The sequence below is a fragment of the Nansenia antarctica genome (assembly GCF_963989245.1).
Source record: "Nansenia antarctica genome assembly, chromosome: 6".
Classification (NCBI taxonomy): Eukaryota; Metazoa; Chordata; class Actinopteri; order Argentiniformes; family Microstomatidae; genus Nansenia; species Nansenia antarctica.
In genome coordinates, this window is record NC_137676.1 from 45,738,370 (window position 1) to 45,766,155 (window position 27,786).

At 41.5% G+C, this 27,786-nt stretch overlaps 2 protein-coding genes across 4 annotated transcripts in view; both read right to left on the reverse strand.

Annotated features, from left to right (window-relative positions):
- Positions 1–22,385, reverse strand: part of kif1b (kinesin family member 1B) — a gene marked incomplete at both ends in the record, with an annotated part of 64,632 nt that extends 42,247 nt beyond the window's left edge. For all 3 annotated transcript variants that reach the window (XM_080533313.1, XM_080533312.1, XM_080533314.1), the window contains 5 exons: positions 441–619; positions 1,136–1,201; positions 1,726–1,905; positions 2,043–2,119; positions 22,283–22,385. In XM_080533313.1, coding sequence (XP_080389439.1) covers positions 441–619; positions 1,136–1,201; positions 1,726–1,905; positions 2,043–2,119; positions 22,283–22,385 — 605 coding nt within the window. The remainder of the gene's footprint in view (positions 1–440; positions 620–1,135; positions 1,202–1,725; positions 1,906–2,042; positions 2,120–22,282) is intronic.
- A 3,489-nt stretch (positions 22,386–25,874) lies between these two features.
- The window catches only part of ube4b (ubiquitination factor E4B, UFD2 homolog), a 50,180-nt gene continuing 48,268 nt past the window's right edge, over positions 25,875–27,786 (reverse strand). Inside the window, exons 25-27 of the mRNA XM_080535041.1 lie at positions 27,562–27,736; positions 26,528–26,674; positions 25,875–26,302 (exon numbers count right to left, since the gene is read on the reverse strand). Of these exons, the coding sequence (XP_080391167.1) occupies positions 26,238–26,302; positions 26,528–26,674; positions 27,562–27,736 (387 nt within the window). The 3' untranslated portion in view covers positions 25,875–26,237. The remainder of the gene's footprint in view (positions 26,303–26,527; positions 26,675–27,561; positions 27,737–27,786) is intronic.

The window sequence follows — 27,786 nt, forward strand, 5'->3', positions numbered from 1 at the left end:
CTTTACATGGCACGTTCCAGAAATAAGCTCTCTGAGTCAGCAGAGGAAGATTAAAGCAGGGTTCACTCCTCCCCACTGGACTACACGTACACACACACACACACACACACACACACACACACACACACACACACACACACACACACACACACACACACACACACACACACACACACACACACACACACAGCTCAGTCAATAACCACTACTAACTCATCCTAAATCACGATAATAGCCAAAGCCACAACCCTAACCCTAACCCTTTCATTTAGAAAACATTCCTAACAAAAGATCTACAACAAAAAATGATTCTTCTTTTCATATGAATGCACATCAATCCACATATATGTGAGGATGACATTTCAAGATTGCTAGGGGGTCGGACGAACACTTCATCACCACCCCTGCCTCCCTGTGTTCGGTTTCAACTTGAGGCTGACCTGGCTTTGTTGCCGGCGTCCATGAGGTCAGCGATGTCCGTGTAGGAGGTGACGGCCAGCTTGGACAGGTCCTCTACGTAGGGCCCCAGCAGGGGGTGCTCTCGCACACGCAGGTTCCCTTTGTTCTTGGGGTTGAGTAAGTCCCGCACTCGCTCGCAGTAGATCTCCATGTAGCTGACCTAGAAACAATTGCATTAGAGTTTGTGCATCAGCATGGGCACCGAGTGCTATACAGTGAAGCACTGACTGGACATCAGCAGCATCAAGCAACATGACTTGTTTTTTAAAAGTTTTTTTGTAATGTTATCATTCTTCTGGTGCTGCAAAGTGCAACCACAAAACACAGTCAATACGGCAACATTAAGACTTGTTACCAACTGCTGAGGGTTAATGATCATGATTACATAATGTGACCAAACCTTAAATCATACAAATTCATATCAATTGGTGTCCCAGCTCTGAGGATTTATTTGCTTCAACAGTAAGTTCAGCTAATACGTTCTGCTAGCATAACAATGCTAGGGGAAACCCCAGTGCTTTGTGGTGGCTGTCAATCCTAATATCATCAGTCAGTTGGGTTGCTGCAGTGCTACAATTTGAGAGGGCATATCAGAGATGAATGAGTGGCGAACTGGGTTAGGGGTCATCAGAGAAGGGGGCAGGGGATTCAGACCCCAAGGCTGCCTGGGACTCACCTCCACAGAGTGAGACATCCCCTCTTTGTTGTTGTCATTGATTCTCTCAAAGAGATCATCACAGAGCTGAGGCAGACAGAGAAATGTGTTATTACCATTTAGGAGCATTCAAAGAGAGATGGGATGTAGATCGATAAATGACACAAATAACTTCACTCTGTTGCGTGCCGATGCCTGTAGACCAATTTCTTAATGCAGTATGCTCTTGCCAGAGGGAAGACATGTTTACAATGAACATTGCCATTGAGAGAAATGTTTGATGGCAAGAAATCACTTATTACTTTGCATTGTTGGAACTGATTTCCCAGGTGATTGAATCACAACAACTTTTTTTTAACACGAAACCTTTAAAACATGGTGCAAATAAAATGTAACAATTTAATTTACAGGATAGAGAATATACATTTGATATAGAAATAAGAATGACATTTGCTCTATACATTTGTGGAATAATTCAAAGGCACTAACAATAGCAGTCTCTGATCGTGGAAACATCAAAATGTCTTTTGTGATCTTGGCACTCAGACACAAACATCGCTTTACAATGATCCATTGACCTCGGGAAGACAAGAAAGTCACAGTGTACATACCAGGGGAATAATTCCCTCCTGTCCATCTTCCTGCCTGCCCATCATGGTGTAGGACTTGCCAGAGCCAGTCTGGCCATAGGCAAAGATACAGACATTGTAGCCCTCAAAGGCATGCTGTAGCATCTCCTTGCCAATGTTATTGTACACAAGGTTCTGTGAGGCAAAGCCTGGGTCCTCAGGCTGTAGGGAAAGAAAGAAAAACAAGTTAAAAACATGACATGCTTGTATTCAACCCATGAACCACATATTATGGTTTGTTTCAATTTAACAACAATATGGTGTTTGGGTTAGAAAACATGCCATATCAGCAAGCTCACCGAAGTGTGTGACCAGTAGGAGTAGTCGAAACTGAAGTTCTTTGCTGGTTCCTTTGGGGTCTTGGGGTTCAGGATAACTGTTGGAGAGTAGACAAACACATTGGTCATTACAAAAGGCTCTGAGTGTGTGTGTGTGTGTGTGTGTGTGTGTGTGTGTGTGTGTGTGTGTGTGTGTGAGTGTGAGTGTGAGTGTGTGTGTGTGTGTGTGTGTGTGTGTGAGAGAGAGTGTGTGAGATAACAGCCACTTCCGCTTCTTTGTAGTTTCAAGAACTATATGTACTGTACAGGCTTATGCATAAGCAACTATTTTGCCTTAACTATAATTGATACTAGGTATTTTCCCCCCTCCCACAAAATGTGAAATTAAATGTCACTGTCTTAATTACTGTACTGTGCTGTCATTTAAGAGTGAAATGTTCAAAAACTATCATTCATGTGAATACTATATATAACTTCACATCTGTTCTACCAAATCCAAACACAATCAATCAAGTATAACTGAAAATCAAAAAGGGGACACTGGGTTCAAATCACAACAGAGCACTTCACGACTTCATGACACTTCACTTATTGTGTTATGGTTGAGAATTAATATATCTCCTGTTAAGTTCCTGCTCATTAATCAGTGCAGATACAAATCCTGACATATTTGAAAACTAAAGTCAATTGGACTAAATCTGCAAGAAAACCTTGCTGAGCTGTCTGCTTTTCCAATAAATTAAACTGACATGACTAACTTTTAAGGATGTGTTCAGTGTTTATGGAATGATGCTCGAAAATAATTCAGCTTGAAGAAAACAGTCATGTTCAGCCGCATCACCGCAAAGCAAGCAATGTGCATCACTAAGCACTCAGCTGTTGTGTCAATGCATATGGAATGACAATGATGACACAACATTTCTCCTCTACCCAGCCCCTCTCTTTCTCTCTCAATGGCCACACAGACATTTCTTAATAAACAGGACTCTGCAGCCATGCTTGGCATTTCATCCCTCTCAACCATGCTTGCTAGTCCCACTGGTACAGATGTCCAAGCTTTCCACACAAATGGAAAGCTAAGCCTAGTGGTGGGCAGGGAGGGAGGGAGGGAAAACAGAGGCCCAGAGGAATGTACTTCAAGATATTTCCAGATATTAGCACCCCAGTTGTTGCTGAAGTTCCCCTGTCAGATTGCACCCGAGTTGGCTGGAGCTGTCTTGTGCTCAGGCCAATGGAGAGACTTGGCTGAGATTAGCCAGACAATCACATACCTCTGCCATCGAAGCACGAGAGGCGGGGAGGCAAGGGCTATAAAAAAAATAAAAAGGAATAGACTGACTAAAGTGACGAGCCTGCTCAGCCTAGCAACGGTCGAAACAGACCAGCAACAGCAACGGCAGACTGGGGAAAAACCCATCTAGCTATACTTAAGAATCCAATGACAGCAAGGACACATTCTATCCGGGTAGTTTTCAGTCTTATGTCACTCTTCTATTCTCTGAAATGTGTAACAATACAGTAATAAGCCCTTTATGCTTGAAACCATGCCCTCCATAGTCAATGGCACAATTAGACCCTTCAGCCAAGGGTAGTTAAGAGGCCTCTGTATTGAGCAGTCCCCCACAGTGTGTGTGTTCAGTGTGTGAGTGTGTGTGCAGAGGATCTCAGCGCACTGATCTATAATGCAGTGGATATGGAGGGGTGGGGGATTACATATCACCCTCTCTTCCCTCCACAGGTTACAGGTACATGCTGACAGAAAGGCACAGAATGTCCTCAGAAATGAGTACACGAACTCTGTCAACCCAGCATAGGCAGTGAACATGGTGCCCATATTAGCCTATATTCGACTGTAGATGAACGATCCAACATGTCGCAGGTAAAAGCAGCGTGGCCAGCGGCTTCTTTTTTAGGCCTGGGGGGAGAGGGGGCTAAATAAAGCCCCGTCTCACCTTTGACCTGCATCCAAAGAGAAACTGGAGCTGAGGGAGGTGGTAATGTGCACAGATTTACATTACCGCCGCCCTTATTCCCTTTTCCTGGAACAAACCACTGGGGCTATTAACGAGGGGGGCTGCCTAAGCTCCATTCCAATGCCTCACAGACAGCAGCAAACGGGCTGATGATGAGGCTCCCAGCAGCTCCAGGTTAGGGCATGAGGACAGTGAGGGGACATTGACAGGCTCGTCTCTAGCCGCGTTCCTGCGCCTCGCCCCGGTCAGCTGTGGCCTTACTGGGACACAGGGCTACGCTCCAAATGCGACACAAGCAGGGGCTTCGTCAAGTCTGCACACCTGTCAGCACATCAATTCAAGTCCGTTCAGATTGGTTGTCAAGGAGGAAAGGAGATGAGGAAATTGGGCTATTATTGTGTGGAATTATTATTAGTGGGACACGCATACATTGCTCATGATACCGTAGCAGCGCTCTCGTCAGTGGGAGTGAAATGGCTCACCACAGCCAGGACATGTTCTCTTCTTTCCTTCCTGAGATGATTCACACTCACGATTCAGGCTTGACGCCTCTGCCCATTCCCTCGCTCTCAGAACAGATAGCCTCCCTCCTTATTCATCTGGCCTTAGCTAAGCGTTACTCTAATAGGGACAATAGCAAAGAAAAAAACAATAGAGTGGGATAGGACAACCTCACAAACTTGAGGAAAATGCCCATCATCAGATAGTGGCATCGTCCGACTGCTACCTCCATCAGCCTTCACTTGCTGCTCTCATCTACAATACAGAGAGGTCATCAAATGTCTAAGAGCCAAGCAGTTTGACCTGAATTCCCTTCCTTCATCACCTGAGCCATAGTGAATATGACAGGGGCCATGCTGTATGTGACAGAGAGAGAATACAGCATGTCTCACCAACCCTACCATGCAGGTTCAGTTCACAACCACTGTGAATGGTGTGTGTGTGTGTGTGTGTGTGTGTGTGTGTGTGTGTGTGTGTGTGTGTGTAAAAGAGAATCAGCAGCAATGGTTAAACAGTGACTTTCAGTTTCATCAGTGGATTTCAGTGGACAGTAAACAATAGTATAGAAAAGAGCAATCACACACATCCTAATCGGAAGATGTAAATCTAGAAGCTTATTTTGGCTAGATGCTGCAATGAATAAAACCCTGAGCTTAAAATGGCAGACATATCCTTCTATTTAATGAACTACGTCATCACTCTGTCCTTCTCAACCATGGCAACAGGTATGGGACCGGATTCTGGTTACCATGACAACCCCTGCATGGCACAGAAGGGAGGATGCTGCACATTGCGTTCTTGTTTTCTCCCCCTCAACTTTCCACTTTTCTTTTCTGTGGAAATAATCTTGAGGCTAAATCCAAGTTCATAGACAATTATAATGCAATTATTATTCTCAAAAAGTGTTTCTTCAACCAAATCCTTTAAACTCAGTTAAACAGGCAAAAGATACACCATGAATTAGGATTTGTAACTGAGACATTAAGCTACTTAACAAAGATTATATACGTCTGAGGCAAGTCTCAGTGCATAAAAAGCATTCCCACTTCCAGTTCATTATTTAGAAACACCAGAGCTTGTATATGTAGAATAGGGTTGGGCGGTATCTAATTTTTTACACTGTTAAATTTATTTATCACCTTTATTTTATTACCTTTATTTAACCTCAGTTTACGGTATAACCATGTGGTTAAAGCGGCTAGCTCCATTAGATTTGGTTATGCCCCTGACCAGTTTGCTCAGTTGTCGGTCTGTTGAGTTGGTGTGCCTGAGGAGGCGGGGCCATGGATGTACTGCTCCTGCTAATTGGGCTGATGGGATGTCCTCCAAAAGACTGCAGCCTGTTGAAATGTTTGGTTGGCCCTCTCTACAATGCATACTTTTTTGTGTGTGTGTTGATTAATTGCTGGTATTTTGATGGACTTCTTTTTGGGGTGGGATTTGGTTTAGTTGCTTCTCTCCCTGGGAACTATGATTTTCCATTAGTTCTTTGCTTGGCAGGGCGGTGAGTATTGTTTTCTTCTTTTGTTGTCCTGTTCCGCCTTGCCACCCATTGGACATTTAAGGCAATGGGAGATGCCTATTTTTTTGTTTAGCCTTATTAGTGGCTATTTGTTTCATGGGGTTTAACCTTTTATACACCACTTCAGTGACTGGCCAGTTCCTTGTGTTGTGTCTTACTTTATGTGTACGGCTTGTGGGAGGCACTTTGTTTTAGTCCCTTTTGTTCTCTTGGGATGCTTTCAGCCGGAACAGATTTCCACTAGAAAAGGAGATCTTCGTCTCCGTCACGGTCTCGCGACTATAGGCAGTCATCTCTACATCTTTTTCGGGAGTTCAGGTTGCGCATCTCTCTCCACTTTTTTCTCCTTCACTCTGATGGCCACTGAACCTGCTGCTGCATGTTCTGCTTGCCTCTCCAGTCTCACCATCTCAGCCTCTAACTGTGTCTGTCTCAGCCAAAGTGGTGTCATGACTCTCATATCCTCCACGGTACTGAGGGTCGAGGAAAGGTGCATTTGCACATCAACTCTTTTTCTGATTCTCCATTTTGAGGAGAAGCTGTTAGGTCTTTTTTGACAGGTTATTTATTATTACATTCTTAAAATATAAGCTGCAGTGCCCCGCGGTGGTGTAGCGGTCTAAGCACTAGCCACTAGTGCAAGCTGCCCACCGGGGACTGGGATCGAATCCCAGCTCGCCAGACCCGGATATAGATAGATCTATAGACAGGTTGTTGATTGACAGATAGGGGGTAGACCTACAGACAGGGGGGTAGACCACTCACCTAATATGGGCCAAGTTGAACTCATGATATACTAAGCTATGATATTATGAAGTACCCTAGGACCATGGGCCTGTAATGTACCAGTCACCTAATTATGGCCTGTAGTCATCATAGTAGCCTATGATGATAATATAAACTAAGAGTGAATACGAAAATGCATTGTGGATTAACCTTCCCCAGTTAATGACCACGTTGTATAGTTTATGTCAAGCATTTCACTACTTATAATGTGCTTACTATATGCAAGCCTAGCACAGTATGCCACCCCGATCTGACTGAATCAGGGAAAACGGTCATGAGAAGATGAGTTTTTAAGTGCTATATTAGGCCTGTTTTTTTTTTTATTATCTGGAAATGCTTCAACATGGTAACACATTGTAGTGCCAGGATGCATTGTTAATCAGACATGGGAGGTACATGTTTTCAATATATATATATATATATATATATATATAGAGTATGTTAAGTGATATGATGAACCAGAGTAAAGTTGTCTGTGTAGGCTATTTGTGAACGATATATAATGTTAAACTGAATGGAATCAATATACAGCATAGAGGCAATGACAAGGTTAGTGAATGAGTGAAGCAACATCAAATAAAGAGTCACTAGAAAGGAGCAAATCTGCTTCAAGAGAAAAAACAACAAGGAGCATTCAAGAAAGTAAATGTTTTCAACATATCAAGAGCAAAGGTAAGTAGTATAAAGTAAACACAGAGTAAAAAGCAAATAAATAGTAGTTGCAAAGCTGAAGTTTGAATTGCTATGTAGTATGTACATGGATGTGTTATGAGTAGTACAGGAAGGGAAATTGTGAACAAAGTTATAAGTGGGAATGGGATGAGAATTAAGCAGTGGAAAGTATAAATCTAGTTGCATACATAACAAAATAAAGAAGTAGTGTTGAAGCTGAAGTGCAAATGGCTATGTACATTGAAAAATATGGGAAAGTACAGGCAGTGCATTTTTTAACAAAGTAAGAAACAGCCCATCAAAAGTTAGTGGCACACATATCCAAAAATTAAATGCAGTGATTAAAGCCGGGTACACACATAAGGATTTTCTAAATCTTAACAGATTTTTTATCTGAGACAGACCCCACGCATGAAGATAAAAAAATCTTGGATTGAACAGCCTTGATCGTATTGTGTGTGCCGATATTCCCATTTCAGCACCCCACAGACATAAAGATTATCGTTACAACAATCTAGAGTCTCGTTCCCCAAGCCAGAAACCTCGCGTGATCTAACGTAGTACCCTGACTGACCTGTACGAGGCAGCCATGTGTGACAGGGCAAATAAAGGGGAGCCACCCCTCCTAAATTTCGTTGTTTGGTACCTGTACTATAGCAATGACAATAAAGACCATTCATTCATTCATAAAGTGCCGAAGAACGAAAAGAAGAAGTCAGCTCACTTCTTGATTGGCTACATTCCATCCACGTCACAGTCGGACTTGCGAGCAGGGTTGCCAGATGGGATTGACATTTTCCACCCTAACCACAGCCTAAAACCGCTAATTCCACCCAAAAAAACGAGCCCATCTGGCAACCCTGCTCGGAAGGAGTCGGGAGTTGCCCACACACACAAGGATTTTTGGTCGTAAGCATTGAACACGTTTGACATTTACGATTGTCGGCCCTGACAATTTTCAGAGCTGATTGTCGGGAGAGATTGACTCTTAACACACCTCACACCACAGGATAATCTTATAGGATAATCTTTAGAGCCATTCGATAATCGGGCGTTTTCTGTCTTTGGTCCGAAGGGGGAAAATCGGCCCGAAATCGGCCAGATTATCTTTATGTGTGTACCCGGTTTAACATGGGCAGGAAATAAAGCAGCAAGAGAAAAAACAACAATGACCATTCAAGAAAGTAAATGTTATCAACAAATCAAGAGCAAAGGAAAGTAGTACAAATTATAAAGTAAAGACACAGAGTAAAAAGCAAATAAAAAGTTGCAAAGCTTAAGTTCAAATGGCTATCTACATCGATAAATTCGTGAAAGTACAGGCAGAGATTATTAGGGATTATTATGGAGTAATATTTCATCTTCAATCATCGTCATTGCTGAGCTTGATGAAGGTGTTTTTAGAGGAGTGATAGATAGGATGTAGCCGTTTTTTGCTGCGATGCTCACCATGTCAAAGGTGAAGATATGTGAAATGATTGAAGTCTTGTCGTTGGTGGAGAGGATGTCTGGTGGGATAATCCTCGTAATTACACGTGTATTCATCTGAAATGTTTGTGTCTTGCCGTCCATTACCTCCAAACTGAGGGTACCTCTCCACTGCTGTACAAGTTTCGAAGTCTTATAAAAACATTTTGCACAATGCGCATGATGTCATTGCTACTGCAGTGTTATCTCTTTTAGTATGTGATTCTGTGGGCAGGTATGTTCAAAGCTTATGCCAGTACTGTCCCCCACACCACATTTGGTGTCGTGTGTTATTGTTTGAACATGAACATTCCATGACAGTCTAGACCAGGGGTGCTCATTACGTCGATCGCGATCGACCGGTCGATCGCGAAGGTAGTGTGGGTAGATCACACGGCATTGAAAAAAAAAAATGAAAAAAAAAAGGTTTAAAAAAAAAACATTTCAATATTTTTTTTAGAAAAGTAGCCGGGGACGCCTCCCGTCTGGACCACACAGGAGAGGGCATCACTCAGCCCCGCGCCGCCTCACAACACACACACACACACACACACACACACACACACACAGACAAGCACACACACACACACACACACACACACACACACACAGACAGACAGACACAAGCACACACACATGCACACACAGACACACACACACACACACACACACACACACACAGACAGACACACACAGACAGACAGACACACACACACACACTCCGCCGCCCGGAGACGTCGATGGCACCTGGCTTGGCACTGGCCAGTCTGGTGTAAACCACTCAGAGCTCCTGAGTTAATGTTAATGTTAATGGACTACCAGTGTGAATATTTGTTATATAGTTTAATAAATCTCTTCTTTGATTTTGAAACAGTGTAGCGTGGCCTTAATTTGTTATTATTACAGTACATTTTTGTGTTCGCAGCAATGGCAATATGTTTTATTTGGTTGGTAGATCTTGTTGAGCTGGTAATTTGAAAAGTAGCTCACAAGCCTAAAAAGTGTGAGCACCCCTGGTCTAGACAGTTATTTATGAAACAATAAATGGACAATGGCCAAATGTATATAAAATCACGTAATTTCATTACCATCTATCCTCTGTCCTCTCGTATTCATAAAAGATGGTGGAAGGTGGGCGCGAAGCAAATTTTTTTTACGTGACCGCCAGCCCCTTTTTGGACTGTATTTTTAATTATTATTTAATTTGAATAGGCCTAATTTAATCTTTATTTTGTTTATGCTTTGTTTTTTTTATTGATGAGTATACATGTTAAATTTGATGTAAAAAAAATATGTTTTATGTAATAAAGAGGCATGGTTTACTTCATAGGTTGCTGTTATTACATTACCTGGGTCACAACAGTGAAACAATTATATTAATCGCAATTATTTCTGAGATAATTAATTGTACAGCAAAAAAGAAAAAAGGACATTAACCTACATGACACATTTTTAAACAAGGAAAGTACTGTATATGCATGGCTCAGTCCTGTTGGACGGAAAACACTTATTTCTGGAAGATAGGCCTATTCCATAATGACTTATTGATTCGGCACATACTGTACCAACACAGCCTTGCATCAACTCTGGGTCCTTCAGGCGCACTCATAGAAGATGAGCAGATACACAATACAGTGTCATCAGTTCACACACACACTTGTGTAATGTCTATTAAGATGGAGTGACAATGAATGAATAATGCCAAGCATCCCACAGTGGCAGTGGGGGACCCCATCAGTGGGAGACTGTTTCCATTGAGCGTATTGCTATCTACCTCCCATTAATAATGCCCCTGACCCAGTTTCATGCTGTTTAGCATCCTGGCTCAATAGGAGGTCAAATGATGGGGATGTTACATGTTTATCCTTCCCCATCTGGGTTCTCTGAGATCCTCTTCTCAAACCTATAGGAGCTCTCCATAACAGGAGGGGTGGGGTAGCACACCTCATCTCCCTAGCCAAAGAATAACAACTAGCTGAATGATGTCGGCAGCCATTTTGTGCCAGGATGCTCGACACACAGTGGGTGTAAATGGAAAACCCCAGGAACCCCAGTAACTGGGCTGTAGGTGGTCTTTGAGCTCCAGATGGTGAAAAGCCAGGCCGATCAGCTGAGACTATCAGATGAAGCAGGTCTAAAATGGCTGAATGTGCCTGCCTCTCCTGTGACCCTCCAAGGACCCGCTAGCTGGTAGCCAATCAATACTCACTAGTGAAAGCAACACAGTGTTACGGGGGGGTGGATGCATCAAATAAATGCATATTTAAGAACGAAACAATGCAAAACAAATACCTAACTGCTGAAAAGGACTCAGACATTAATTTAAATTATAATCATGGAGAATTGTAATTACCATATGGGTCTTTCTGCAAGGCAGACAAATTTAACAGCTTCCCTAGGCGCTGTGTGCATAAGGGTGGCAGAGTCATGTAACAGTTCATTCCCAGAATACATCATTTCTGTGAATTCTCTCTCTGTAAGTCAGGACGGGGTCAACCTATGCACCTGTGTTACTATTTATTAGTAAAGCAAAAAAGACAAACTGCCATGAGCCTGATAGTAAATGACAGTTAAGAGATTTAAACCAATCCCTCCATCTTAAAGAGGAAGCGGAAAAGAGGACAGGGCACATTCTGACTTGACGACTGACATGTTCTGGCATGCTGTGCTCAATTTGCTTGGCAGTGGCTGCTTGTAGGTTGGGAACGACCGGGCCATAGCACAGGTGGCAAAGATCTCAGTGGCTGAGGTTCAGCACTACAGGCTAAAACTAGCATCTGACCACTGCAGTATTCTCTCCACAAACAGCTGAGCTTGTTGCAGCCACAACACAGGACGCAAAACATCTCCAAAACAGAGGCCATGGATACAGTACACACTAGCACAAGCCTTCTAAACCCCTCATCCTTTAATTCAAGAAAACAACCACCACAAAAAACAGACTCTACAAACAACTTTTGTAATATCCATTTGCCAATGGATTGGATTTTTCAGAACAAGGCCAAGAGTTCACTTAACCTTGAGATGGAATCAAACCAAATATTTCTTCATTCGGCCCAAAGGGAGAGCTAAACAGGCAACGACAAAGTATAACCCTATTCATAGTACCAGTTTTATTTCATTAGGTGAGTCATTACTTTGAGAGTAATTATTGCAACTCTAGGGGGAGGCAAAGAATTCCCACTGACGAGTTCTCCGTTTCTACTCAGCAGGCCATTCACGTAGTTTTCCCTTTTACTGGGTGAGAGGAGAGAGAAAAAACACAGGAAGACACAAGAACAATGCAGTGAATATAGGACTGCAGTCAACGACAGAGGCTGCACAACACATTAGGTAATCTGTTATGACAAGCCTTTATGTGGCCAGTTCCCCTCTGTTGCAGACAATGACCCTTTTCACAGAGCCTTACGGTACCCCCGTTATGATTACTTTGCCACTTTCATAAAAAAGGAAACTTTCTATGGAGAGGCGATTGAGTTTCAGAGTGACTGCACTCAACAGCCCAAAAAAATCCTGCAGGACCAAGGTTTACATTGTCTATGTAAACAGGTCATGAAAGCAGAGTTGGTTCGATTGTAAAAAAAACATGTTATCTTTACTACAGTTGTAAAATGCCACAACTCAGATCCTGGGGAAATGTTCTCTGCAGGAAGCCACTTTCTCTCCGTAACAGTAGAAATAAACAATGATTTCTACATGAGAAATCATCAACCTGTAAAGTGGGGGGTGGGGTGTAGAGAGACAGTGGATATAAGGTCAGTGTCAGTAGGGTTGTCTGTCTCTAAACCACTGGGAAAGAGTAGTGGCCCAGCCTTAGCCAGCTGCTCTAGCTGAGAGTGCTGTCTATTTATACAGCACCAGATGGCCACTGGTGCTTCACATGCCGACAGACTGTCAGTGACAGGAAGGAATGGGCAGATTTGCCCAACCTTTCCACCACACTCCTGTAGCCACACCTGACAGCCCTCCAAAACCCACAGACACTGCTAGCACACTGTGCTAGTGGCCTCTGATATTGCCAGCGTACGCAGACTTGCTGAGGCCAGGGAGACAGCTAGACTATAGAGAGGCTTCTAGAAGCTCTGAGAGAAAACATGCAAAGCCAGTAAGGTTTCATTCACAAGCTCCTCACAGCCCTGAAACCAGAGAGGACATGTTAGCCAAATGTTAACCACAGGTATCCCTCCCTCAGATATCTAAGAGGATGATTGTACCCAACAACTAAACATAAACTAATAAAACATGTTATACTTGCCAAACAAACATCCAACAAATAATCCATGTAAATTAACATTGGCTACCGATGTCGTACCAAAAGCTTGGCCATCTGTCATCATGACATTAAGGAGATGTTATGTATGAGTCTTCAGCTGTTTTCACAGCTCTAGGAGGCACATTCTCATCAAGGTGGTGCAAAGAGGATATCTACATTGCTGCAGGTGTCCTCCTCAAAGGTCTTTTTCCAAACACTTCCTGTGTCATGAGACCTACACAGTAACACAGTGTCGAGAGGCTCTGGAATGTTCTGCCCTAAAAATAACTATTCAATTCAACCGCTTCAAAAGCTATTTTCAAAAACGACTTATCAAAAGTCAATGTATACTTATCAAAAGTATTATTTTCATTACAAATAATGGAAGAAATAATGATTTGCCTATACTGACATTTGTATCATAAAAATATAATTTCCACACATCGGAACTACATTAATAAATTGAACTATCTTTGGCATCTTTATCTTCAAATAGTTCACGGCCTAGGGAATCTAAACCTGAACAAGATATGCCAAGGGAATTCACTCAGCAAGACGCAGTGCACCTCCAAGATAATTCCTGATGTTAAAATTAGTTTTTCCTGGAAAGTAGTGTTGGGCGGTATCAAATTTCTGACACTGTTAAACCGTCCCGAAATGTAACCGTGGTTTACGGTATCAAGACTGTATCATTATTATTTTCACGACAAAAATGTGATGCATGCTCCAGTTTTATTCTCTGAACAACATCAGAAATAGGATAGCAAACGTTAACAACATTTACAACATCTATAAAGCTACAAATATAAAGCTTGAGCGCAAATACAGCAGGTATATAGGCCTAAATTAAAAATAGTGCAAGGACATGACATTAATTCTCCGGCGTCTGTCAACCAAACAGAATGAAATTAACAACAAATCTATGGGCTAAAATCCAGAACAAATAGGCTAAATGTTATTAAAAGCACAGCCTATAGCATCTAGTAGGCTTATCAAATAATAACAAAATAACAAAAACGGCAGTAATGAAAATGGGCATAAAAGCGGATCCTACAATGTTAGGCTATTCTTCAAGAAAAACTTTTTCAGGCTTCAGCCGGGAACGTAACAGACTTACAACTTTGCCAGCTGTGCTGAACACCCACTCTGATGGTGAGCTTCTGGGACACGCGCACAAGTACTTTTGAGCCACCCACAACATCAGTGGAAAACAGCTGACTCCATTTGATTTCCACCAGAGAAGGAGATCTTCGTCTCTGTCAATCACAGGCTTGCGACAATAGGCAGTCATTTCTGATTCTGCTCACTCCTCTTTCACCTTCTTCATGCAAATCTTACACACAGCCTCATCAAGATTTGTTGGCTCGCCCTTGTCATTCGGTCGGAACCCGAAATGCTTCCATATTGCAGCATTTTCCCTTTTAGGGACCAATTCGCTTGCGCTCGCCATAACATTCTAATTCTCAGTTCTGAGGAGAAGCTGTCATGTGACACGTCTTTCTTGACAGGTTATTTATTTGACAAATGACATTGTTTACAAGAAGTTCTGTCATCACTTTCATAGCATCTTCAACCACACAGACAGTGGTGCTGGACAAACTCTCTTAAGGTGTTTATTATATATAGCAATTAATGACGGTTTCGACAAATACTGTTGCTATTTTTTTTTAACACTTGGTATACGGTATAATCGAATAACGATCCAACCCTGGAAAGCTTTCCAAAGCGGAGGCCGATTAAACTGTTCATTAACCCAACCCAAGGCCAAGGCATGGCCTCTCATTCCCAAAATATGTACAAGAACCAGTAGGCATATAGTATTTGCGGTACATTGTAAATTGTACTCTTCTCATTTACAATAGTAAAAGATATGACAGGGAATCCTCAACTTGTCTGAACACTCTTTAGGGCATCAGACTTGACTTTTTCTAAATTCTGTAATATTTGCACATTGATAATGCTGTAAAAGATACATGGAGATAAATGCCAACATGTAGTATTAAACAGATACCACATAGGTTTCTATTTATAAATGAACACAACAGAGTCTAGTGGTCTTAAAATGAGTATAATTTGCTAATGTGATTTTCTGACAAATTTTCACACAAAATTTGGTGGACCTTTCACTCTCTAGTTATGGTCTGTTAATCAACATATACAACACCCAGAATTCATTACTGCAGACAGGCGTGGATACAAGGCTCTTTATACAGATATGGGTGGTACACACTACACACACATCCCCTGACATTCAGTTCTCATAATAGCCATCTATTTTACATTCATATCCCCAGCTCCTCTCATTCTCAGAAAAGGATCAAATGCTTTTAAGGGAAACAAGTTACAAAACAAGTTTAAACTGTGTGTTCCATAAATACAGGAAACACAAACACTGTTTGATGACACGGGTTAACGTCAGATGACTAACACCGTTTATCCAGCATCTTCTCTGCGTAGGACGGAAATGACGAACTGTGCGCACGCGTGTGTGTGTGTGTGTGTGTGATCTCAATTATCTGGAGGGTATTAGCACAGCTGAGCAGCATGAAACAGGTCTATTTTTGCAGACATTGGTTCCAGAGAGAGAGCCAGAGGGAAGAGGATATTCCACTTATTAATTAAGGATTAAAAAATAATATAATGTACTTCCTCATCCCTCCCTCCTTCCCTCCGTTCCTCCCTTCCCATCTCATGAATAATACATGATGAGCTGGTGCCCAACACCGGGCGGGCCGTGCCTGGACTACTAAAGTCTCCCACTAGTCTCCGCATTCAGATCCTCATCTAAGAGAGGAGAAGAAAAAAGGTCTGGAAGCAGCACTGTGCTGGGTCTGAGCTCAAGCAAAAACACATTCAGTTTTGAATGTGGGAAAGTCCAGCAATTCCATTCCAGCCTTAGGTAACAAGCCAAACTCTAGAGCAATTCGAAGCATTGTGACCTCAGAACAAACGCACCATTATCTGCCTTTAACTGCTGCTTGCATTATCGAGACGGAGACAAATGGAGATGGATGTGGGCCTGGAAGACATGACAGGAAAATTCGCTCATTACATAAAGAGACCATTTGACCAATGTCTATTTTCGGTTGGCTACAAAGCCAGTATACAGTATACATACAGTATGACATGTTTGCTAGTCATATAGTAATACCATGAAAATGAAAGTGTCTGTCCTCTAGGACTCTGTCCCTTTCTCTGCAGTGCCTTTAATTATCCTAATTCAGATTTTAAAGAATCTGAATTAGGATAATTACTTATATTAAATTACTTATATTACTCAAATTACAGATGCCTGCAGTTAGATATGAGCACACTTTTCGGATACACACTTTCTTGATTCATCTCCTAACTCAGACTAAACTGCATCCAGAATGCGATGAGAGGAAATTGGACAGTGACTCCTCTGTTATGTAGAGAGCCTCTCCTCCAAGCCCCCTCTCCATCATTTGATTATGCATCGCCATAAAACTGGGACACGTCTTCGGGTTGGGTGGGATTGAATTTCACAGGACTAATTTTGTATTGTACTATACTACCTTTTAAGGGGCAGGAGGGGGAGGTTTGGATTTTGGCCTTTATCTCTAGTAATATTAATAAACCTAATGGATTTCTGTTATGTCTGGTGGCCAGCAGCCAATAGAAACACTTTCCTCTAGGAGCAATTTCCAATAAACATCCATATTTCCCCATCAAAGAAGAGAGGCAGAAGACATACGACAAACAAAACAACAACAACCTCTAGGGTCCCGTCATGAGCACGGAACCTCTTCTTCTTAGCATGACAGTGGATGTGCCTCACGAGTTTCTGAGCCTGCAGCGGTAACAAAAATCCCATCATTGGTGGCTGGGCGCCTGCGATGCTGTCTCACGCTCTCCTGCACGTGATGGGTGCTCGCTCGTGCACGGCTTTCATAGTCTCTGCTGCTGCTGCTGCACCCCCCCCCTCCCCCACCACGGCTAGCTACTCTCCCCTCACGTCCCTCATCTTCTGCAGGAAGGAACACAGAAACACAGCCCTGTGCTCTCTCTCACACACACCCAACACCCAGGAAAGCCACACAGACTCAATTACTGGAGGGAACTGATAGCAGGCTAAAAATACCGTGAGGTGCTCACAAATTCACAAATGTCCTCTTTTAAAGGTGAGAAATTAATAATGGCTCCCTGGTTCATCATCATGCAGACATAGATAGTGTGATCAAGAGCTCTCATTTAAAAATGGAATGTGTGAGATATGGCATTTTGATAATAGAAAAATAACATTATAACATATACATACGGTAATAACATTTTGTTGAATGTCAAGGTTGCAGGATGCAGTCTTGATGCGGTTAAGGGAAAGGGAGGGCCAGGTTACCCTATAGGCAGGTGTAGCAGCTAATAATGAGTAAATACAACTAATATCATTATTCCATATTATACAACAGATAATTCTGGTCCATTGTCTCTATTGGTCAGTTTGCGTTCCAGCCGTGCAAATATCCATGATATACGCACGGCTAAATGGAATCTTTTCATATTACTCCGCGTTACCATTATCGAAGTTACATTATTACCGTTGCTTAGCAACCGATAAACAACTGTTCACTTACAATAAAACATAGTTACATTAATTAAAAGTTGTCTTTCTTTTGTGAAATATACATAGATAAATGTGTACAATGTAACCGTTGTACTTCGCTTAAATGTACAAATTCCAAATTCCAGCCTTGAAATTCCAGTCGTCAGATGATGATCGTGTAAAGTTTATTTTCGGGATTGTGTCATGAATTCGATTTGCTTTATCCAATTGTAGTGAATGATGCAAATGTAAATAGTTCTCATGTTTTGCATGTTTCCATTAGTCATGGTCATTCAAGGCAAAGACATCTGCCTAGATAGCATCTGAAACCTACTGAACTTAATAGTTTGTTTTCTCTAAGCGAAATGTACCACTTACTCCCTTTGAGGAAAATTCCAGCATGAAACAGAACTTTACTTATCCATCTTATTAATGTCACATGTCTTAAGCTTTACCACACAGCTGTGGCACATCACTTGAGCCAATGATGTCATCATTGTCTATCCATGTACAGGGCATCTATAGTTCGACTGACCATTACAGGATTTGTTTTGTTTTTTGGGGGGGTGCATTGTTGCATGTTCTATCAAAATGGGTTTAGCTCAAATAAATACAGTTAGGCTATTTTGAATGTCTTGTCATTGTGTTATTTCTTTCAGTTTATGTCACTGTGATGAAACCAGAGAGCTGAAACAATCGTTTATCACCTCACCCTGCTGACATCTAACACAGCAAGCTGTTATTCCTGGCATGCTCCTTCCTTTCAAAACACCAATTGATGACATGCTAATGACCAAGTAGTCAAAGCTTGATGTTTATTTGATAGTTGAGAAAACAAAATAGCAATAACTTCTTGATTGAAATTCTGTCCGTCCTTTGATGAACAGTATGTGGCTGCACTGTTAGTACTGCTTGATAAATGCAAATGCTTAGTAGTATGCACACCAACTTATAAACCCTATATAAAAAGGCAACCTTTCATTATGTAAGGTGTCAACACATTCTGAAATCATGTGTATGTGTGTCTTAGATAAACAAATGGTGAATGGAATCATCAGACACTCTGCAATGGCTTCCATCAATCATTACAAGATGTGTTATTGATCACGACAGGCAGGCGTGGTTGCTAGGTAGGCCTGATGCAGTCTTAGTGCTCCGTAAGATCCTATAAGACTTTCCAGGATACTCCATGGAGACATGTGAGTGTCTGCTTTTCGAAGAGTGCGAGAGTGTGTCCCACTCCAAACAATGACCGTGTGGGATCAGGCCTGGTGAGGAATGTAACACCCTGAGTGGGTATATGTGCACCTGTGAGGGCCAAAGGGATTACTGTGCCTAGCCTGGCCAACCCAGACGATCTGGCGGATTACTGGCCCTAATCAGGTCAATCGCCCCCCATCTACAGAAGACTCAATGGTAAGATGACCTTCCCTACTCCAACCCTCTCTCTCCCATTCTTGCCCGAGCTTATCTCGTCACTGCTCTCTCTGTGACTTTCAACCACCAACTTCTCAATTTTGGTGCAGATGGTTTTGATTGACGTCTTTGTCATCCTGGTTACAGTAGGTCTCTTTCGGTCTCGCTGATTATATTGCTCAGTCGATCGCTGGATGTTTTTTTGTAAGGTCAATTTGGACATCCACTTTGCTGACTCTAGGAAAGTAAATAGAGCAGAAAATTGTATTCTATGACCTCCAAATGTTTACTGTAAATTTAACTTGGAATTCTTTAATGCTTCATCTAATTCCTATACTTTACTATGTGGAAGCATGAAGGGACTATCGTCAATTAATGGTTTTCAATATGGACATATAGATACAACTCCATTGCATGTTGAGAATGATTGAATATCAGCAGGTGTGGCCTGGTGTGGTCCAGTAGTCTAGCACTATACAGTACTCAATATGCCCATGTCGGCATGGGTTCGAATCCAGCCCATGTCCTGCTGACATAATCTCCTCGTTACTTTCCTGTCTTTCTCTAAAAATATATATATATGAGTGGGACAGTCCCACCCCCAACAATTACCTTTGAACATTAGCAGATATCCTCCATGATGAAACAGATAGACTATGAAGCAAAGCACCCAAAATATATGAATCCCGTCAAGCACATCTAAAAAGGTTAGTTCTATTACATTTAGCCTGGTGCGATAGCACAGCATCGGGTAAGAGGAAGAACATAACACATGGGTTACATAAGACAAAGAGACCAGTGTAAGCAAATCAGGGTCATAAAGAAGGGAGAGCTATGGTCTCCTGTGATTCCTACACACATCCAGTGTACCAATGCCAGCACCGGCTACAGCCCATCGCATCATATCGCACTAATTACATTTGCTCTGGTATGTCTAACAGCCTCATCTGAAAGAGACCGTACTACTTCCACCCTGCCTGCATAGGCCTTGAATTCATCTCATGCACACTGTATGATCAATTTAAACACACACACACACACACACACACACACACACACAAAACTTGAGGCAGTGACAACAATAAGGCGAGTGTCACTGTCCAGTCCACACAGCGGTCACACCAGGGATATCCTTAAACACCTTAAATCAGTCAGGCCTCTCAGGCCACTCTCTGAGTCTCATTCAAACAATAAAAGAAAAACATATTTCAAGGCTGGCAAAAATACATTTGACTATATGTGACCACAAAAAAGGCAACATTCATTCCCATAAACATAGAAATAAGTTACAACCGCATCTTGATCAAAAACAAACCACTGTTGGTTCAGTGTATTGAATAACGGTCAGGAAAAGGGTACTACAGACGGTCTACAGAAAGGGTATCTTATCTCATTGCCTGTCACATATTGTCTGGACTTGTGTGTGTGTGTGTGTGTGTGTGTGTGTGTGTGTGTGTGTGTGTGTGTGTGTGTGTGTCATAGGCTAAGATCTCTAAGCATCCTAATAAGACAGCATTCTCAGCATACCATCTGCAATGGAGTCCTGTTCAAGGGGTGGGCTGCCTGCCAGGCTCCCATTCTGCTCTGCAATCTGCCCATGTGATAGGAGTAGAGTAGGCACTACTGCAGCTTCCTCTCTCGCTCTCTCACTAACCCCCAAAACACTGCTGCACTACTGCAACTCTGCTCTGCTACAAACCACTAGGCTCCTATGACACCTTCCAGTGTCATTGTCATAAAGAAACATACCAGGCCAATGACCAGCCAAAAAGACTAAAGATCACACACAAAACTCAACACAAAACTCTCCTTTGGAGAAGTTTAATCCTTATGAAGTGAAAGCGAGGATGGTATTGAGTTCAGTTTCTCCAAGATGGTGCATGCATAATGTCAACTAGGGACTGTTATTATTACAATAACTCAACAAACCAAATGCAAATAAAAACCTGTTCATAGAACAGGTTTCTAAAATGGACCGCTACTATGTAATTTGCGATCCTCGTCAATGCATGGAGGAGTTACATTGCCTGACGAAGATAGTATTCATCTCTTGAGGGTTTTAATGTAACATTCGACAGCGGGTTGGAGGTTTAAACTAGCCATTTAAACTGACTGGTGACTCAGTCACACGTGGTGCGGCTACAAGCAACATGCTGGACTCCCACTGACATTGTCTGGTATTTAATAAAGGTCTTAGATTAGTCTCAGTTACATTACGAAACAAAACAAGACGAAACACTCCAGAGCTTATTACTCTTTCAACTAGTTTAATGTCAGTGCTAACATGATACTGCTGTGCTGTCAGATAGACATAACATTTGACCAGAATCCATGATGATCCACCTAAATCATTGATTCCTATATGTTGTTGGATGGGGACACATCTCATCAGACACAACAACTGAATACCAATTATGGTCATTTTATGTTTGCATTCCTCTACATCTACTTCAAATGCTGCAGATATATATACTAAATTATGAAAATAGTCACAATTACAGAGGTTTAGATAACATTATGTTTAGATAACATGGTTTCTTACATACGGTTAGATCCAAACTCTATGCTGATGAAACCAATTCAATGTACCCCTGAATAAAGACCAAAGATAGATTAAAACAGTTATAGCTACCTCCCATGTCACCTTCTTAAAATAATTATACTGTCCTTCAATGTGCACCAAATGGCTGTGTGGAACATGAGTTCTGAGTATTTACATCAATGGGGTGATGCCATAACAGTGATTAACACTACTGACAACATGCCCAGGTTACTAGTGTGATAATAATGCATGTGGTATTAGGATCAACAGAAGGCGACTGTATGAAGTGACCCCCCTGGTCTTAAACAATGACTAAAACTCAGCATTTTTGTCACTGAAGCTCCTCAGACAGCAACCTTTTTCAAAAGAAGAAACATTCCCTCAGTAGGGCTTTTATTCCTGTTCTGACCATTTGTCTCCCAGTGTAATCCATTTAATTAGCTCATTCTACTGTCTTCAGCGTAGACACTTAAGGTAGACCCTAGATGGGCCATGTGGAAAGCAGTATTCATATTTGTGGCTTATATGAAAATAATTTGTGTGCGCACACAAGAGTCATGGCTACTTACTGGTGGAGTTGCCTTGCATCTGAATAATGCATTTTGAGTCCTTGCTTATTTCCCTCGAATTAAATGGACGAACCCGGACAGCGACTTTAACAGCCCCAGACATTGTTGCAGTTGAGGACTTTCTCCCAGTATGATTCCAATAATGTCCCTCCTGAGGAAAGAATAAAATAAAATGTTATTTTCTAAACTCACAACAACATTTACAAACAACTATAAGAGTTGACATGATTACAACTTGCATATTAACATGGAGTTCACAGGTTGTATTTGTAGATTTGACCTGGACTCAGCATAGTGAAGATGTAGTGCAGAGGTGTTGAATGATACAATATTTCCCTCACATAAAACTAGCTGGTAAGTCTACCACTGCTTCATGTCTCAAGTGGTTGTCACAAGAGTTATTAGGGGGTCTTATACATGAAAGGCCCAAAAAAGCATCTTCAATGGAGATTTGACATTCAAATCGTGATTTAGTCCAGGACAAGTCTTAAGCCTTGTCTGTGAAACAGTTTGAGTCATACCAAAAACATACATTTAAACCTGACACATACCGGTAGATTTTGTAAGCAAGCAATTGGTAGTAGGCCAATTCCAATCAGGCATATGCACTGACAACGAATACTTTTTTTTTTTTACATTGAATTAATATACCGTTGCCTCACTGAAAGTTCACATTCCTCAAATTTCAAGTAATCCCACTATTTGTAAAATAAAAAATAAAAATAAAAAACAGGCGGCAAACACATCCGACAGCCTGTTGTTATCTGTCGTTTTTATATTTGTTGAATTAATCTCATAAGAACAATACCATAATCATTATGTAGGCAAGATAATAAACATTAGAGATAAAAATCTGATGTTTTTGTCATGTGTCCTTGCAGTCAACCATTTGCTAAGGCATACGCCCATGAAATTCTATCTCCCCTATTTGGTAAAGGCTCCACTAATGACAGAGCCACTACCATGGGCCCACTAGACACATCTGCACCTCTGGAAAACTCGACCATGGATAGAAAACACGTCCAATGTTATATTAGATGTGTCTGGTCAAACCAAGCGCCAGCAATCCTGCTGCTAGCTCGATACATTGTCGCAATGCTTTGGATGGATTGTATGGAGGGGTATTGCAACAATGTAGCAGGCCTAATGTAAACTGATGCAAACATATTCTGTTTCCACGTAAGTCACTAAAATCAGTTGGATTCACGCTGGTGAAATCAAACCCACTGTCAGCCTATTCATATCATGAAACATCGGCTATCTGTCGGCACGGCGGGCGTACATGTCGCAATTCGCAGGGCTGATTCCAAACCTCTCACGCGCATTTTGGTCCACAATGCGATGGGCTATGGCACATTTGGTCGAAATCATATCGACCAACATAAACTTACTTCACCAAAGCAAAACGGCATAGGCTACACATTACAACAACAAAACACCACTATTGGTCAGACTTGCAAACGGCCTTCTTTATGACCCAAAACGACGTTTATCAAACACTAGCTAAATATTGATATTAGATGTGTTCATAAAGCTGCACAGGCCTACACAGAAGGGGGGGGGGGGGGAATGCAGGGGGCATACGTTGACTTACTTTTGCAGATCCACAGGAAAACGACTACACCATATAAAAGCAGCGAAAATAAAACGATAAAATTAAGTGTCTAATGAATGTGGTTCATCAGAATTTGCTGGCAAAGAAACGGTCGAAACGTCCACTTTCATTCAAAACACCCATTGTAGCAGTGTTTCAGTCTCCACCAGATAGGCTTCCACTGCATTCGGTGTTTCCTTGGCGAGGTTATTTTCCAGTTCAGATGAAAGGCGGTCGTATGTCTATCTACAAGCGAAAAAAGGAAGGGATAGAATGCCTTGATTTACTGAAAAGATTACGTCAACTCCCTTTCGACTACTCTGACTGTCAGGTTGATAAACCAATAGAATCAGACTAACCATGAGCAATGTGTTGGAGAGCCAATGGAGATCCACAAAACGCGGTGGGAGTGACTATAGGCCGTGACGGCATACTGCAGGACTTCTCACCGCTCCCCTGTCATTGCCACAGTATCATAGAGCGCCACCTAGCAGGAAAACTGTAGGCTATTACAGGATTTTAGTAATATATAAGTAATTTATAGAAAACGCCAGTTTCAAATTCCTCATATTAGTTCACAATTGTATGAATCATTTGAATTATTGTGTTCATTGAACAGAGTAATCATGTGACCTGGTTGAGTCTATTGGCATTAAAATGCAGGTGAATGGAAAGACAGGATGTCAGTATATTTCAATGGTGTGTGTGTGTGTAGCAAGTTCAGTCTACATTTAGACAGTAAGTACAGAATCTTAACAGATATTTGAAAGACTCTCTTTATCAATAAGTCTTGTGCATAAATAGGATAAAATGTAACTCAATCACAGCTTCATAACCCCCATAACTGGCACCTGACACCTACAGGCCTGGGGACTGCTTGCACATACGTTTTGTTATCAAGCCATTGATAAGCAAACACAGCTCATTGTAATGGTTGTTTGATTTTAAGCAGTACTAGCAAATGGTTATAATCAAACTAAATTCCTTGAAAGAACAGGCACAGTTTACAGTACACTTACATAGTTGTATAGATGTTTCTTGTTTATTACCTGTGATTTGCCATAATTTGTTCAAACATGATAGGCTTATGCTATACATTTATGCAAAGTACTGCTACTAGATCTCAATGTTATAATAGTATAGTTCACACTTTTATTAGTGACACCATGACCACACCCCAGTTAGTTGTAAAAGCAATTTCCACACTAGCTGTGAATGTGTGTGCATCATCATTTATTTCAGTTCAAAATCCTGGATTCCAAAACAGGTCTGTGGATAAGGAAACAAATTCCTGTACAGTTAAGTTACAGTAAGGTCAGCAACCTGGGTTAAGAACAGTGCGCTTCGAGAGACCATCTTGAGGTGGGAGATGTCGATGGTTTGAAGAAAAAGGACGTCTACCGTAGGTGTGGCTCCTATCGTGTTTCCGGTGTTCATGCTACAATGATGCGTTACATTCTCTCGTGGTCTTTCAGCTCCATCATAGGAGGTTAGTCCATGAGGCGCTTAGGAGGTTCTCAATTTTAGGCCATGCACATAGAAAGTAATTCACTCTTATCAAAGTCAACAGGGAGAAACAAAAATGAAACTAACCGTTATTGTAACCAACCATACAGATTCTGGTAAACTGATGCTTCACTTTTCCACCAAATTAAGCCAAAATTTACTTTTGGTTGTCTACAAGACAATCTAGCGAGTTTATTTCAAGCTACATCTTTAAATACATAATCTCCCTTTCCAAGCATTGTCATCAGACAGCACAAGTCGTGCATCAGTTTGTAAACTGTATGGTTATGAGCAACAGTATGTGGACTAATTCAAGCTCTTCAATGTTTAGCCTTGAGTCTTATTTCAAGTTCCATTAACAAGACGAACATTAGTCCCCCAGTCCCAAATACTCAATGTTTCACAGTCAACCCACCCACCCGCCCCCCCATCATATAACTGAAATGTATTAATGAAGCTGACGTACATAGTCTTACAAAATTGTTGAAAAAAAAAAAAAAAATCATAAAGCAATTGAATGCATCCTGCTGCTTGACCTGGCTGTAGGCTGTGAATACTGCTCTATCTTGCAGCATTGTATGCATTCGCTCCATTAAATATATGTATATATGTAGATATATACACAAAGTCATGAGCAAAAAAACGTTTAAAAGTCTTAACTTTATTATGTTTCATTTTAGAGCCAAGGACCTTCAGACAAGGCCCAAGAAAAAAAAGGATAAAGGGGAGAAAAATCAAATCAGGTTTCTTTCTTTTTTCGTCTTTTTTTTTTCCCTGTTCTTGATGGTATTGAATTCAGGCGTGGTGGTAACATCCCTTACTGGCGGTCAGTGGGGTAAGGTTTGGAGGGTGTCACTAGAGGAAACGGCCCCCTTGCTTCTCTCTCATCCACACCTGGATCCTCTCCTTCAGCTCGGGGACTGTGACACAAAAGTGCAGATGAATATGAGTATGTTCATAAGCTAAAGGATTTTTTAGGTTCAGTGGGTGCAAAATAAAATGAAAAACAGCTAGTAGACAATCAGAGCATGAGATCAAAAGACTCTTACACAAATGACACACTCCCCGGAGTTAGAACTAATGTTTGCCAGCTTACTGTACATTACAAATTACAATCACAAGAGGTGTGTGTTTAAGCTGTGTACCTGACTCCAACATGCTCTCAGTGAGCTCCTGTCTGTTGAAGGGGTCAGTGGGAGAATTGAGCAGGTGGCGGAGGATGATGGAGCGGTCCATGATGTTCCCAGAGGGCAGTATCACAGGGTCAGTCATTAGAGTGTCCATCAGAGGGTCTAGAACGAACGAACAAACAAACAAACAAACAAACAAACAAGCAAACAAACAAACACACACACCCACACACACACACACACACCTTAAATTAAACTCACAGAACTCGCTTTTGGCTTCAGGCTTAGTTGCATAATGTGCATATGCATGTACACCAATAGGACAATAAACATAAAAGAATAACAGAAATGAAGCAAATAAAATAATAAATACATTATAAATGTAAATAAATACATTTTCCAGAAAAGCTTTCAAGGAAATACATACAATTAATTACTCTTTTAGATTATTTAATTAAAAGCTGTGTCCTATATTGAAATGTTGAGAAGTTGCCATGGAGGGTTTTACATGTTGCACATTTAAAAATAAAACCTGTGTGGGTGTTTTTAACTCTGCATGGTTAGTTGACACCTCAGTGTCTTTTACCGCACACTGTTTGAGTGCCGTGGGTAGGGGTGACATATCTGGAAATCAAAGGAAGTATGTAGGCCACATTCCCCTCCTAGATTATATTAGGTCTGTGGTTATAGGATAGCCTGGTCTAAGCCGTCTGTAAGACCTCCATTACACACAAATCCCTCGCAAAATGTCCGGAATTTTACTCAGGCTGGTTCTTCAGTTACTTACCATCCTCATCAACTGACTTAGGATCAGCTCTGCTATCTAATTCTCTGGCCTTACCTATTACGATCAAAACCCCAGACCAGAGGCATATTCATTTTGGATTATCAAGACTTGTAGATAGAAATGCAAGGTAGAGAAAAGAAACATCTCTTGTGATGTGGAATATACAACTGTATTCTCTATTTTTATCACAGGTCTACGAGCAAAATAATCCTTTTAACAGAGTTGCAGGGGCCTTGCAGTTCAGAAACACTGACAGACTTGCCTTTGAACTCGTCAGGGGCATCACTGTAGTCCATTTCGGACTGAGAGTTCCGGGCAACTATCTCCTCCACCTTCTCCGATAGCAGCTTGAATTTTTCAATGGCGATGGTGGACTTGATGCCAGCTTTTTTCATCTTGGAAATTACTTCTTCAAAGAGCTCTCGGCTGTATGATCGCTGGAGGAGAGAAAAGAACATCATGTTAGCTTGTAAGGAGACTTTCTCCA